Source organism: Chelonia mydas, chromosome 5, assembly GCF_015237465.2.
Source record: "Chelonia mydas isolate rCheMyd1 chromosome 5, rCheMyd1.pri.v2, whole genome shotgun sequence".
NCBI classification, from domain to species: Eukaryota; Metazoa; Chordata; order Testudines; family Cheloniidae; genus Chelonia; species Chelonia mydas.
The window spans coordinates 17,680,286-17,696,798 of NC_051245.2; the positions used below are offsets into that span (position 1 = coordinate 17,680,286).

The 16,513-nt window shown below is 39.6% G+C and overlaps 1 protein-coding gene across 2 annotated transcripts in view; it reads left to right on the plus strand.

Annotated features, from left to right (window-relative positions):
- Nucleotides 1–16,513, plus strand: part of DCC (DCC netrin 1 receptor) — a 928,337-nt gene that overhangs the window by 671,102 nt on the left and 240,722 nt on the right. For both annotated transcript variants that reach the window (XM_037902678.2, XM_043547198.1), the window contains exons 10-11: nucleotides 5,845–5,993; nucleotides 7,642–7,780. In XM_037902678.2, the coding sequence (XP_037758606.1) occupies nucleotides 5,845–5,993; nucleotides 7,642–7,780 (288 nt within the window). The remainder of the gene's footprint in view (nucleotides 1–5,844; nucleotides 5,994–7,641; nucleotides 7,781–16,513) is intronic.

Below are 16,513 nucleotides of genomic sequence, written 5' to 3' on the forward strand. Positions count from 1 at the left end.
ATGGATTCACCAAGGGAAGGTCATGCCTGACTAATCTAATTGCCTTTTATGATGAGATTACTGGTTCTGTGGATGAAGGGAAAGCAGTGGATGTATTGTTTCTTGACTTTAGCAAAGCTTTTGACATGGTCTCCCACAGTATACTTGTCAGCAAGTTAAAGTAGTATGGCCTGGATGAATGCATTATAAGGTGGGTAGAAAGTTGTCTAGATTGTCGGGCTCAACGGGTAGTGATCAATGGCTCCATGTCTAGATGGCAGCCGGTATCAAGTGGAATGCCCCAAGGGTCGGTCCTGGGGCCGGTTTTGTTCAATATCTTCATAAATGATCTGGAGGATGGTGTGGATTGCACTCACAGCAAATTTGCGGATGATACTAAACTAGGAGGAGTGGTAGATATGGTGGCAGGTAGGGATAGGATACAGAGGGACCTAGACAAATTGGAGGATTGGGCCAAAAGAAATCTGATGAGGTTCAACAAGGATAAGTGCAGGGTCCTGCACTTAGGACGGAAGAATCCAATGCACCGCTACAGACTAGGGACCGAATGGCCAGGCAGCAGTTCTGCGGAAAAGGACCTAGGGGTGACAGTGGATGAGAAGCTGGATATGGGTCAACAGTGTGCCCTTGTTGCCAAGAAGGCCAATGGCATTTTGGGATGTATAAGTAGGGGCATAGCCAGCAGATCGAGGGACGTGATCGTTCCCCTCTATTCGACATTGGTGTGGCCTCATCTGGAGTACTGTGTCCAGTTTTGGGCCCCACACTACAAGAAGGATGTGGATAAATTGGAGAGAGTCCAGCGAAGGGCAACAAAAATGATTAGGGGTCTGGAACACATGACTTATGAGGAGAAGCTGAGGGAACTGGGATTGTTTAGTCTGCAGAAGAGAAGAATGAGGGGGGATTTGATAGCTGCTTTCAACCACCTGAGAGGTGGTTCCAAAGAGGATGGTTCTAGACTATTCTCAGTGGTAGAAGAGGACAGGACAAGGAGTAATGGTCTCAAGTTGCAGTGGGGGCGGTTTAGGTTGGATATTAGGAAAAACTTTTTCACTAGGAGGGTGGTGAAACACTGGAATGCGTTACCTAGGGAGGTGGTAGAATCTTTTTCCTTAGAGGTTTTTAAGGTCAGGCTTGACAAAGCCCTGGCTGGGATGATTTAATTGGGGATTGGTCCTGCTTTGAGCAGGGGGTTGGACTAGATGACCTCCTGAGGTCCCTTCCAACCCTGATATTCTATGATTCTATGAATCTGGTTATGCATGACCAAAGTAGGCAGTAGCACTTACAGAGCACTGAAAAACAGGTCCTGGACCTCTTATTTCTATACACCTACTGAAATTAAGCTCACAAAGTTTTTTTAAATTGACTTCTAATCTAAAAACATTGGTTTTGACTGTTTAAAAAAAATCAGTGTTCTATTTCAGCAGCTGTGAATGTTTTTTGCCTTCCTTATGCATTCAAATGCTGACCTACGTTTCCTTTGTCTTGACCTACCTCATCAGAGGGGACAATCTGCTGGAAGTAATAAAAAAGGCAGCTTTTGTTAGGTTTGAACCTGTGCGCACTGAAACCAATGTTAAAATTCTCACACCCCAGTTCAGCAGCCTATTCCTATTCAATGAAGTCCAGAAGCATGTGCCTAACTTTAAGCAACTGCTTAAGTTCCACAATGTGCTTAAGTGCTTGGCTGAATAGGAATGGACATAGAATCATAGAATATCAGGGTTGGAAGGGACCTCAGGAGGTCATCTAGTCCAACCCCCTGCTTAAAGCAGGACCAATCCCCAATTTTTGCCTCAGATCTCTAAATGGACCCCTCAAGGATTGAACTCACAACCCTGGGTTTAGCAGGCCAATGCTCAAACCACTGAGCTATCCCTCCCCCCATAAAGCACATGCTGCAATGCTTTGCTGAAATGGGGCCCTATTAACTCCACTCAGGCACAATGAGAGACAGTTGCACCTTCAGCAGTTATGGAGAAATTAAGACAGTTATAGGTATTATAGATCAAAGAAATGTAGGACTGGAAGGGACTCAGTAGGTTATCTAGTCAAGTCCCCCACACTGAGGCAGGATTAAGTATTTTAGACCATCTCTGACAGATGTTTGTCCAACTTGTTCTTAAAAACCTCCAATGGCAGAGATTCCATGACCTCTCAAGGTAATTTGTTCCAGTGATTAACTAATATTTAGTTTGTGATCCACTATAAGCCCCAGGCCCCTTTCTGCAGTACTCCTTCTTAGGCAGTCATTTGCAATTTTGAATTCTAATTCTGTCCTCCAAAGTGCTTGCAACCCCTCCCAGCTTGATATTGTCCACAAACTTTATAAGTGTACTCTCTATGCTGTTCACAATATCATTTATGTAGATATTGAACGGAACCATATTTCTAAAGCCAGCCTTGAAAATGATATAGAATTTGGCCACTTGTAGCTTTAGGCTTGATTCTGTTCCCATTTACATGGTCTAAATCAGGAGTAACTCCACTGAAATGAGTAGGTTCGCAGTGGTGTAAAACTGCCATACGTGAGAGTAGAATCAAATTCTTTCACAATTAATGTAGCTTTTATTTTACAAAAGTGTCTCAAACTTCAGGAGGAAAATTCTCAATGGAATAAGTAGGCTTAGCATGTTTTGTTCATGTGAGTATTAATGATCAAATATAAATATGACTTCACAGTTTATGCACAGTCCATATGGGGCAAAAAGCACTTAATCTTTGCTCTTTCCCATCTTTGGGTATGTTTCTTTTTGGCCAGGAAACTGATTGATCTAAAGAGAATGACTTTTCTGGGAGAAGTGGTTTGTGCTGCTTGAATGGCTCTTGCTGTACTTCTAAAGCCTTCCCACGAACAAAAAAACAAAAACAAAAAAGTAACAGGAAAACAAGGACCAAAACAAAATGCTATTTCCCCCTACATTATTGTCATCAGGGATCAGCAGAGACTAAAGAATTTCTGCATGCCAAAGTGTTGAGAAGTTTAGCATATTAGCGGGCCTGCCAGGCAAACTGAAATATAATGAAATGGAAAGCTGGAGGGAAAAAACCTTTTAAAATGTATTAATTCTATATTAGAGTGAATATTGAAAGCCATTTAAAAGTATATGTCACTGGCAGCCTTTCACTGATTTTTAGCTTTCTACAAATTCTGTATTGGTTCTCTTACCATGCTCATCACCACAGTATCTGAGTGCCTTCCAGTAGTACATTCAGCTATGTGACAGACATCTGGCATGTGTTGTTCGTTTTTTCCTCCTCTCCCCAGAGGGTGCAGTGTTTACACCCGAGTGAATTGTTTGGTTTTGGGTTTTTTAATACACATGTTGCTATGTATTTGTTAGAAGTCAAAGAGATGCCCCTTACACTTGGAGTAGAGAGTGACAAGCCTTGGTTCCTGAGGGACTAGTTCACTCCACGTCTCGGTCTAGCCCCTGAGAAAGTTCTGTCTCCCATGGTTTATCCCTATTACAGAGTTCTGTTTGGGCCAGAGGAATGAAATTGTCAACCATGATCTTTACCCTGGGCCGGGTGGCAGTCTTTTAGATGTCCTCCACTTTGCATTTAGCATATTGTCAAATACACAGGTATTAGCAGAAGAAAGTGTCATGTTCTTTCCCTGTCACTTGCCACAAACCTGTTAGTTTTACCCTAACAGCTTTCTTCTATGAAATTGTCTGGTAACATTCATTTGACTGTGAAAAGCCTTTTATAGGAATTGTAATGCTGCTATCTTTCAACTGCACAATAACTGGCAAATTTGTTTTGCCTGATGGCATTTTCTATATGTAAAATATGAATAGACCATTTCATATTCAGGCAAGAAAAAGGTATAGACATGCAACAACAACTCAGATATATTAAACACTGTTGATCACACCAGTCTTTAGAGTTTAGATCATTTTCAGAATTGGTTCTCCACTTGTTCTGCGACTTTTCTGCCAATTTTCTTCCTTTTTCTCTCATCTGTTACTCTTCCTTGGGTTCCAGCAGAAGGGACAGATGAACTGTAGAGACAGACTTGAAAGTATTAGTCTGCGTAGTGGTTCCTTCTCATTGCCCGACATGTGAGGAATGATTATGTATGGAATGGCTATTAGTGGTAAAGGGAGTTTCCCAAGTATAGCACTTTTGTTATTTGGTAACTAGTTCAAGTCAACAGTGAATGCATAACATTAATAATGTGTGACAATCAGAATTAAGAGTGAAAAACATAAAACATAAAAACATAGAGCTGTGCAACACTGGGGGGCTTTTCCATGAAATCTGTGAAGAAAACAGGCAATTTCATTTTGGGTTGGTTCATGCCAAAAAAAATCTCCTCTCTCACCTCCTACCCCAAATTTTATGAAATCATACTGAAAATGGAAAATAATTCAGCTTTCTGTGTTTTTGGTCCCAGATTTTCCTTTGCCTGAAAATAAATCTGTTCCAGGTTAAAGTGTTGTTAGAACTGGTTGCACTAACTCCAGTAATTGCAAGATTTTGTCAGATGGTTGCAGTTTTTAACACTTTTATTGTTGCTTTTAGTTTTATAAGTATTGAGTTCCAGTAACATCTTTGGAGTGCTAGATATTGCACAAATACAAAACCATTGTTATTAAACAGAACTGGGGATGTGCTACATTTTCTTACCAATTCATATAATTATCTTTCACCAGAAATTCAAACCTGAAAGTTCTTTAAGTGCCTAAATATGGATTTCAGGACCTAACTTTAGGCATCCAGGTTTGAAAGTTTTTACTTATGTCTCAGTCACACTAAACTGCATTTCTTCCTACCAAATCACTAGCAATGTTCAGTGCCAAACTGTGAATCCAAGAAGGCAATAGGATTACTTGTGTGTTTCATAGTTCCAGGTTTGGCCCTCAGTGCATGCCCAAGATTACTTTTATTATGATGATTACTTTTAGCAACCATGCATTTGTGATCCAAAGAGATAGTTACAGGAAAGCATATAAAATATACCTAAGGTTAAGTAAATATACAGGGACATGAAGCAACAATGTAAATAGGAGTGATACTAAAACCCCATTGTTGCACTGGTAATAGGAGGCCAAGCCAATATATGATGCATTAAATCAATTTTTAAACAAGTAGCTGTTGAGCCAGTCTGTACAGAGCTTGAATAGATATTCAAGAAGTATGGTAAGGCTACGTTGTATTTCTCTGAAAAGCTGGGTTTTGTGTTGATATTTTAGGTTGTGTGTCTTTCAGTTTTGCTCTTTTATAAGTAGAGAGTAATGGGTCTGCTAAAGTTCCTCCTTTTCTTGAACCAGTCTTGGGATTGATCAGATTTGGACTGTTTTTTCTATACCTCATATTAGATAGATAGGTAGATAGATTTGAAAAATCAGCAGAGAATATTAAGAAAAAACAAAACAAAAAGCAGAAATGCAGAAAGGTGAAGGAATGCGAGGGAAGGGAAAGGAGAGCAACTCCTCTGTTTCCATGCACTAGGAATTAATCACAAGTATAGCTCATACTTCTTGTAACAACATGCTAAACGAAGGGCAGTATTTTACAAAGCCACCTCTGTACTTAGAAGGTTATTGTGATGCAATGTTGTATCACTCTGCAGAGCTTCTTTATGGATTAATCGTGCTTTGCCCCAACACCATTCAAGTCTATTAAATGCTTCCTCATAGAGAAACACACTTCACTCCAATGTTAAAAACATTCAGCTCTGCACAGTCATATACAGCAGGAGAAGTGTGCGCTTTTGGGGACACATATTGGGGCTGGATATGCCAGAGCAATCAAAAGGATAACAAAATGATTAAGGAACTGAGCTGCAATAAATGACTGCTTTTATTCAGGCAATTTTTCTTCATACAGTGCAAGTTCCAGGGCCAGTGGAAAACCTGCGGGCTGTATCTACCTCACCTACCTCAGTTCTTCTTTCCTGGGAACCCCCTGCCTATGCAAATGGTCCAGTCCAAGGTTACAGATTGTTCTGCACAGAGACTGCTACTGGAAAAGAACAGGTGAGCAAGTTAATGGAGCTGTATGTTCTTCTTTCAGTTAGTTGTGAGAGCAGGCTTTTGCTGGATGACGTGACAAAATCAGACAGGAAGGAGAAGAAGTGTTCAATCCAAGTGATCAAGGATATCTGTTCAGCAGCTTTAAACCTGTTGATAGTGGAAATTTTGGTGCTTCAATGGCATAACAGAGTGGAGTGGTTACTCCTCAGGTTAAGTACCTTGGAAATGTTCATTGAAAGGCAGTGAGTAGACGGGATTTTTTTGAAAAAAATCAAGTCTTTAGAACCCCTGGCAGGTTTGAACTGTGAGAATTTACATGCCACTTTAGCTGAATATTACACAGGCCTATTACAAAATACTTTAATATATAGAGGAACTCATTCTTCTTTCACTTACACTGTGCAAGACAGGAGTATCTCCACGGCAGTAAATGGGATGGCCTATTGAAATCCACGTTAGTCTTATGATTTACTAATATGGCAGCAGGATCAAGCCATATGGATTCACACCAGCATACGATTGGTGTAAGCAGGAGAGAAACAAGCCCTTAGTTTACCTTTCTTATCCAAAGTCTAGAAACGAAGCAAAGAGCCCTTCCCTTATAACAGTCCTTTAGATTTTTCAGACACAGAATCCCTGTTATATTTGTGCAGAACTACTACTGATGTTAAGGGAAGTTCTACAAATTAGATATGATCTAATTTATTTCCTCATTTCCCTTATTTCCTTATTTCCCTTTCCTCAGGGCCAGGTCCATTCCAGGAGTGTAAAATATATAAACCCAGTCTAGGCATTATCTGTATTTCTCATAAATGAGAGATATAAACAAAGGGAATTTGCATCATCATTATTATTGGTGTTCCGCAATGACTGTGTGTTTTTATGTGGAAACATATAAGATCATGGTCTCTGCTCCAAGGATCCTGCACTCTAGCAAATAAACAGTTTAAACAGTTCAGACTGTTAACATAGTACATCAGTAGCTGATGTAAAGTTAAGGTGGCATAGTGATCCTGTAGAGGTCATTGAAAGATGCTATGTGAATGAAATGTGACTTAAAAATAATAATAATAGAGATTTAGAAGAGGACAGGGTAGTAAAATAGGGACTCCCTTTTTCTCCATCTGAGCCAGTTTAATTAATTAGTAGCCTGTAACAGTCACAGGCATCATAAATCCCAGGGTAGATTTATCTGGCTTCTTCACCCCCCCAAAATCTTCTCTCTCTTCTCTTGTCTTTCTTTATTTCACTCTCTCCTTTTTTTCCTGGAATTCCTCCATGACTCCTAGTCCTTATTTTCTCCCTTCTCTTCCCTTCTTCCTTTCCCTATCACTTTCTTATGGGAGAAGGAGTGATTGATTTAAGCAAGGAAACTTTCTACTGTGCTTTAAATAACTAAACCAAAGGTATAAGCACCAGAGTCAGCTATATCTTGAACTGTGGCAGTTTAATATCATAATCTATTGAGAACTGAGCTGTAACAAGCAATGCTATGTTACAAATTACCTTTTACAGCAACTTAAATAAGGATTTAGCATTACCTCTTAGACATAGAAAAGCTCTACTGTGTAATCAGTTCATCCCTCAGCATTACTGTCATATCTTCTTTAACGTTTCCCCTTAGTAACAATTATCATTTTTATGTGCCCAGAATATAGAGGTTGATGGACTATCATACAAACTGGAGGGGCTGAAAAAATTCACGGAATACACCTTACGATTCCTGGCTTATAACCGCTATGGCCCTGGGGTATCCACTGAAGATCTTACTGTCATGACGCTTTCTGATGGTAAGTTAGAACTACACGTGCCAGGATGGACAATGTAAGGAGAAGAAAAATGTGCACTTTGTAGATGAACATCATGGATCGCTATGTAAAAGTTTTATCCTTGGACCAGGACAAATTTAGGATTTCCTCTACTGTATACTCAGTTCAAGTCAATGATAGGCACGACAAACTAAGTGAAAATTGACTACAAAAATGTAAACTCTTAAATAAAATAATAAATAAATAAATATATTCAGGTCTTTTTCAGAGGCAGAAATCATAGATTCATTGTCTCCCCATTATATCGTTTCACAGGTGTTTGTGGTCATATCCCTCATGATCATTTGTCCTTTTCATTTTTCCTAGTTTGGTAGAAGGTTGTTACATAGCATGATGCTATCTCTACCCTCCCTTTCCAGTTCCTGAAGTTATACACAGGTTTGTCCTCACCACTTTTTAATGGAAAGTATTTTATTATATTTGGTAATCTGAAGAAACAGGTTTCTAGATCTTCCTCATATTTGGAATACTAGCGTAGAAAATGTTTGGTTTACTTTCTTCCCTGTCACAGTGATTGCATAGTCACTCGTCCCATGTCTTGCACTGTGCTTTGTGTCTCCTCATTCTTGGGGTAATAAATTGAAGTTTATTTTGTGCTTGGAAACGTCTAATGCCTGATATTCATGTGTAAGTGCTGCAGTGACTCCTGGTGAAGTCAGTGAGCCTGATTCCCACACTTGTAAATCAGGAGTAACTCCATTGATCAGTTTGGTTACAGTGGTGTAAAAACAGTGTAAATGATAGGAGAATTAGCCCAATAATTGGGTGTACAAAAAATGGATGTGTGTGTCCTTCTGGTGGTACGTTGATGACTTTTCTGGGTAGATTTTTTTCACTGCTAGAAACTTGTTACAACTTTTTGGAGAAAAACAGAACCCTGAAAGTTAGAAGGGAATAATTAGTATTGGTGGTGGTAGTGTTGGGGTAGTGATGGAGATTTTTATAATTGCATGTATTCTGATAGCCATGGTTTTTTCCTGTGTATTTCTGAATTTAGGTATTCAAATTTCAGTCTCTGCTCCTGTCCTGTATTTGAATCACTGTTTGACTTAAGCTCACAGTAGTGCTGTCTTTACCAGGGCTGTGTCTTCACTGCAAAAAATGGTGGTTTTTTACACTTAGGTAACTATCTTGCTGTAAAATCCTAGTGGAGACAAGGCACACACCCAGGTGGGGATATAGAGTTGACCTTGACTAGCTCCGTTTAAATGAAGAACTTACCTGCCCTTGTTTCTGTTACATTTTTACAGAGACATGGTTACTTAGATGTAAAACAAATACACATTTTTTTGTGGTGAAGACAAAACTTAGGAAAACAGAAGTGTTTAGCAAACGTGTTAGCATAACACTTACTTAACACATTTTAAAACTCCACTTTGCAGCCAGAGGAGACAAAGACAATGGTGCTCATAAATATATTAGCTAATACGCTTGCTAAAAACATTTCCTTTTCCTAATCTAGGCAGTGCCTATGATGGAAGAAAAGATTTAAATAGATAAGGATGAACCCTTGCCTCAAGTTCTGTTGTATTTACAAATATTTCCCTTATTAAAAAACAAATATTTGCTATCCTACAGAATTGGTAAAAACACTATGATAATATTATTGTAGGCTGTAGTGTTTCAGACCATCATTGTAGTATCCTTTATAAGGTTCATCTGTGCTACCCACACCTCATTTGGCACTTCAACTTTCAATTATTTTACATTTGATACCTCTTCAATATTTTTTCAAGTACTACTTAGGCCTATCCATCTAATTCAGTCATCACTTGTAATACAGATTGGATCTTGGCAGAATAAATTACTTCACACTTATAATTATAAAAACAAAAGGAAAACAAGTGAAAATGAATATTTTGCATAATTTATGTAGATATAATTCAGACTGTGAAGTGTAGTACTGTGGCTCGGTTCTTCACTTTGGTTTTAAATGTCATCATAAATGAGAAAGGGAGAGATTGTTATTCATGAGTCTGAAAATTATCCTCTGCAAATTTTGTCAGAAGAGTTCACCTCTTTGGGAGCACAAAATGTCACTGAAGAGAAGGCTTTTATGAAACTATTCCAGAAAACAGCAAAATGGAGAATATGGCATCCCAAGAAGCATTTAACTTCTCTGCTGTTAAGCAAGGGGAGAAGGTAGGGTGTTAGTCTGAAATGAAACCTACTGGTACCAGTTTTGCATTGTTTTGTATATGTGTACATGAAGCAAGTGAGTAGATTTGCTTCATGCTCTCCCCACAAGTGGGTTCCATTCTTGGGTGCCAGCAGGTGACTAAAAGTTACAAAAGTCTTTTGCTCCAGAGCAACCTTCTTGTCAGTTGCAGATTCAGTTTACAGGAAAGGAGCAGGCAGGCAGCGGACATAGATGATGTGGTGTAAATTATCATGAATCCAAACTAATTCAGCGCTCTTGGTTTGGTTTTGTTGGTGGGAGTGAGCTGCCCAGCAGAGAATTAAGAATTTTACCCAGGTTCCTCTCCTCTTCTTTTAGAGTTAACAGAGTTTTCAGTATCCAGGAGATATTTGTAAAACTATTGTAATGTTCTGTGGCAAGGACAGTCAAATTTTGAGCCTGTCAACTTAGATTTTGCCCTTTTAACTCATCCCACTGAATACAGCAATTGCAGCACACACAGACAGAACTACCCCTGGTGCTGCAGGGAGGTGTAAACTGTAGCTTTTTGCAACACTGAGGACTTGGTGTAGTTAGGGGAGGAGAGGAAGGTGTCTTTAAGACATCTTTCCATTTCCCTGATCCTAGGGCCACTAGGAGACATTTAAGCCTTTGGTATAAGTTAGAGCAATCTATGGACTAAATCAGTGTTTCCCAAACTTGGGACGCTGCTTGTTCAGCGAAAGCCCCTCACAGGCCAGGCCGGTTTGTTTACCTGCCACGTCCACAGGTTCGGCCGATCGGGGCTCCCACTGGCCGCAGTTCGCCGCTGCAGGCCAATGGGGGCTGCGGGAAGTGGCACGGGCTGAGGGACGTACTGGCTGCCGCTTCCTGCAGCCCCCATTGGCCAGGAGCGACGAACCACGGTCAGTGGGAGCTGTGATCAGCTGAATCTGCAGACGACGCAGGTAAACAAACCGGCCCGGCCCGCCAGGGGCTTTCCCTGAACAAGCTGTGTCCCAAGTTTGGGAAACACTGGACTAAATTATACCAGCCTCCTTGGTGCCATTGGGACCATTCTTCTGGCCAAAGAAAGACTGGAGCCTGGGCTTTCTGGCCCTGCCCCCCTATTATATTCCCAAAGTGTATGGGGGGGGGGAAATGGGGGAAGTATATGCTGGGATTTCTGGTTGCCTCTTTAGGACAGCTTTTCAGTTGTTTTGCACTGCCACAATAGCCCAGGAGTAGTTGGCAGAGGGGCCTGGGATCTGGCCCTTTATGTATAATATCATACAGTGATCTGAGTTCCCACAAAAATGCTATGCACGGCGAAGGGGGGAAGGGAATTAAAGAGTGCGAAGCTGAAAGTAATACCAGAACTTATTATAATTATTTTATTTCAGTAGAATTTAGAGAGTACAACCAAGATTAGGGCCTTATTCTGCTACGTACTGTACTATACAAACAAATAGTAATAGACATTCCCACCCCAAAAAGCTCATGATCTAAATAGATCAGACAGACAGAGGGTGGGAGAAAGGAAGAATTATTATCACAGTTTTACAGATGGAGAGCAGAGACAAAGAGAAATTAAGTAGGAAGGCTGTGTAGAGCAAGGGATTAAATATAGGTCTCCAAAATCCTAGGCCAGTGTTTTAACCACAAGACCAAAACCTTCCTCTCTAAAACGTAATGACCAACATTTTCCCCTGTATCACTTTGCAAAGACCATGTAATCTTATTTTATTTCTCCAAGATGAATACTACAACAGACTTGTGTAGGTGTACAGTTGAAAAAGGGGATAGGGATTCTATTAAGGAAACAGATTTCCTTTTCAGTCTTCCAAGGGTTTATTTTGAACAGGATTAAAAATTAAAACGATGAAGAAGCCTTGATACTGTTGTTCTACCTGATTTTCTTTGTTGCTGTAATACTGCTGTGTCATCGCTTCTGTAGGTCCCCACCTCACCTCTTGTGTTCTTTTTTTCTGTGCATCCTTCACTGTGGGCTGTACTGCTTCAGTCTAGTTTCGGTTGTTGGGTTTAGTGTGTGTGTGTTGGATTATATTGATGTCCTGTGATACACAGTAGGTCAGACTAGATGATCAGGTGGTTCCTTCTGGTGTTAAATTCTGTGGCACTTTCACACTATATGATACAGTAGATGATGTCATAAAGAAGCCGCGCATACTATTTCCTTGCATGTCTGTAGGAAGAAATTATCCATGAAGCTCTGGGATCTAACGTACAGTCTAAGAAATATACTTTAGTCACAGGGATTTATTATAGCTTCTTCAATTCCAGGAACTATAGAATCACAGACTTATAGAATTTACCGGTTCTTTAATGTTTAGTTTTCTGTTTAATATACAGCTCAGTTAATATTTGGTCAGGCTTTTTGCCATTCCAGAAATGCTTTGAACGATCATGCCTAAGAATTTTTCAAAATGTGTTTAATCCCAAAAGTTGGCAGACAGTTTTTTTTAATTCTTTCTGAATATTTGATTCAAAAATAATTAATATCCATAATGATGATAGGAATATTTTTTTTAAAAAAAATTAAGGAGTGAGGATCAAACTGACACAGTCAGGACACTGAGCATATAAAGTTATTCATATATCAACAGCTGGCTCTATAACTTGAGCTATTCATGTGTTTACTTGCAGGTGGGGGGAGAAGTAACAGTGGCAGAGGAAATGCAGGCTGTTATAGTATTTAATGCAGAAAATTACCAGAATCTGTGTGGTTCTAACTCACAAGAGTGCAGATTTCCCCTATGCAAACACTCTGTGAGAGATGTCATGCTTTAGGACTCCTTCGGGTTCTGTTGAACCCCAGTTCTCTTGGGTATAGTTAGCTCCAACTAAAGAATATTATCTGACCTCTCTGTGTTTTTTATACAGACTTCCCTTTACTCCCCACAGTATCTAAGTACCTTGCGGTGAGGTAGGGAAGTGCTAATATCCCCATTTTACAGATGGGTAACTGAGATACAGAGAGGGCTAAATGATTTCCCCCAGGTCACACAGACATTCTGTGGCAGGTCAGGGACTTGAACTCAGGTATCCCAGGTCTTAGGCTAGCACCCCTAAGCACTAGACCATCCTTGCTCTCACAGTTCCTTCCTATATAATCTCTAAGACAGTGACCGCCAGACAGTTTGTTTGCATTTGCACCACTGCCCGCAGCTCCTAGTGGCCGCGGTTCGCCATTCCCGACCAATGGGAGCAGTGAGAAATGGTGTGGGCCACAGGGACATGTGTCCAGTCTGTTCCCTGAAAAGTGGGGGAATTACTCCATCCTCTTGATTTCCCAGTTTGTCCTCTCATCTCTGTCTGTATTTTAGATTATAAATTCTTCCAGGCAGGGCCTGGCTTCATTTCTGTTTGGCACAGCCCTGAGCATATTGTCAGCACTTAAAAATACAAATAATAAATAACTGCAATCCATGTGGCACACAACACAATCTGTCTATTAGGATGTGTGGTCTGCACTACAAAAAAAGAATACAAGCTTCTGTTCAGTTCTGAAGAGTGACTCTGTAGCAATGGTCGGTAGGGTTATTAGTTTATTGTCTCTCAAAGATTCCATATCAGATCTTCTCAGTTTACAAATATGACATGATTTTTTGGGGTAACCTCCAGATTTGCAAATGTAGCCTGGGATTTGAAAGTAAAAATGTGTTCATTCTGGTGCATGCACCAATGCTAGTAAGGAAGATTTTTCAGGCAACATTCTGCCTCCCCTAAACTCTGCAACCCATTGTCTTAAATTTCTGAATGTGATTGCACAGGTGTAAATGAGGCCTGAATTTAGCCCTGCATTTTGAAGTTAGTTAAACATAGATTACAAGAAAACTGCTTAATCCCAGCCTCCAGATACATGATGTGTTCTTTTATTGAATGATAAGAAGTTTCATATTCATATTCAGAGTGACTCCCAGTCATGACTCCTGCCAGCAATCCCAACCCCTGTCCCATGCTACATATAATCTGAAGTTATATTAGTTTGTTTTTGATTGGCCACATCAAAAATAAATGTAATGTACTATGTTTTGGAAAATGTGATGATGCAGCAAAGGAAGGCAAAAAGACAGTGCTTAATGATCTGAAGTGTAATTGCACTTGGCAGCATTTGTTTTTGAATATGGAGTAAGAGTTAATCTGGAGTTTTTTGTGCTGTGTACCTGCTTAGTTTAATGACACAGCAGAGAGCAATTGCCTGTGGAGAGGACACTTGATGCTTTTAAAATTGTATGAATGTGAAAGAGTTGCGAAATCTATTGTAAGAATTTGGGTCTGAATCCAAAGACCACTGACGTTAATGGATGTGTATTCCCATTGACTTCACTAAACTTTAGGTTACTGGTTGATCAAGAGCAAGAAGAAGTCTCTAAATACCTAGATTATAATAGACCAATGATTAATCAAATGTAATGGAACCATAGATAATAAGCCTCATCCGTTTATAAAGAACAAATTGCATCAGACAAACTCAATTGCTTTGTTTGATCAAGATACAAAACTGGTAGAAGTAGGAAATAAAGCAATTGTAATAGTTCTAGACTGTTGTAAAGCATTTGATACAGTGACCCACAGATATTTTTTTTTTGCCTAAAATATTAAATCGCATTGTCTTGGTTATAAGTACTGTCTCATTGGCTGAAGTACAGTAAACAAAGGTAAAGACAATCAGCAATGTTCCTGTGAAGGTGACTCAGATTGGTACTGGGTCTGGATTTATTTAGCATGTTGATTGAAGATCTGGAAGAAGGGATAAACAGCACATTAATTAAATTTGCACACAAAACCAAATTGGGAGGTGTTGCACACAGTGAGGACAGAGAAATAATGAAAAAGTTATCAATGTGGACAGGAAAAACAATTATAGTCAACCTGGAGAAATGCAGGCTAATGCATTTGGGTGAGGAATCTTTTGAAACTGACAATCAATAGCAGTAATACTTGGAAAAGGAATAATGACAAAAAAGGCCTAAGGTGATAATGGAGAGCAAATTATATACAACATTGAAGTTTAATGTGGTAGTTAAAAAAAGCAAGTTTGATCTGCATGGGCTGAGACATCCCACCTGAATTCAGGAGACACAAGTTGCTTTGGCACTGATCAGATCGCCTTTAAAATCCCACATTTTTAAATACCTCAGGATTAGTGAGGATTGGACCTCAAAATATTTTCGATTACATAAGCACCCACAAATGTGAATGCTGACCACTATCACCAAGAGAAGGTGAAAGATCCACCCATCTTTGTCATAGCCTCACCATGATGCTTATACACAGATGCGCTATGCCAAAACCAACCAGACAAACACTCCTACTTGTCCTCAGCAGAAGATAGAGAGGGGGGAAAAAAACAATCCTTGTTCTTCACCATTCCTCCTGCTTCTTGGGCAGGAGGGGAGAAGAAAAAAATTGGATCTTCGTGTAGATTGCGAGCATAGTGTTTTTATAAGTGTACAATTCCTTCACACACCATCATGATGATCATATTACAAATACTGATATACTATATATAGAAATGTTATCTGAATTCTTGCTTCTGTAAAATAGCTCATGAGAACAGGCTTTCTTGTGTGAGATCAGTTATTCACTGTTTCTGATCAGGTCAGTAATATCACAGGAATACCATAATTACTTCTCTTTTTGACTTGAATTATTGAGTGTCCTACAGATACAGATTCTGTCTCTAAATTTGTCAAAATGAAGTAATGAATACAATCTCTGGAGTAACTGATGAGCAACCACAGCTTCCTTAGATATTAAGAAGCTGGACTGAACCTTGTATATTAACATATTATTGGTATTGGTATTTGAATTATGGTACTGCCTAAGACTCCAGTCAAGACTGGGGCTCCATTGTACGAGGAACTGCTAGAAACACACAGTAGGGAACAGTCCCTGTCCCATCAAGTTTAACAATCTAAATACACAAGACAGATAAAAGATGAGAAGAGAGCAGGAGATGATTTGCCCAGGGTCACACACCAGGTCAGTAGCAGAGCTAAAAATAGAATCTAGGTCTCCTGATTTGCATTCTAGTGTCCCTAATCATTGGTTCATACTGTGTCTCCTAATGTAAAAGGCACAAAATGGACATTTACAATCTAGAACATCAATTCAGTTGTAAACACTTCTTGGAGAACATGTCTCCTAAGACCACACCAAACCTCAATAGCACTGGGGAAAAGTCTAAAGACTCAGTTGTCACTTTAAGAAACCTGAAGCTATGTTCAAATGCTCATCATCCTTTCCAAAGCAGACCCTATGATGTGCTATATATTGAGGAAAGGTTTCAAAGATCATTGTCAAACACTTCATTGCACCGTTCATCCAAAACATGTATTTCTTGGTACACTTTGATAGAAATTAGAGCTGGTGAGAAATTTTTCAACAACATTTCTTTTGATTTCTCAAAACTGAAACTTTTTCAGAAATGTAGCTGTATTGATTAAACTTTCCTCAGATCTAGGATGGAATTCCTGGTGAGAGACCCATCCCAGAATAGACAATAGTACTCATCTGTGATGTCAGGGAACCAGGTTCAAATATCTGCT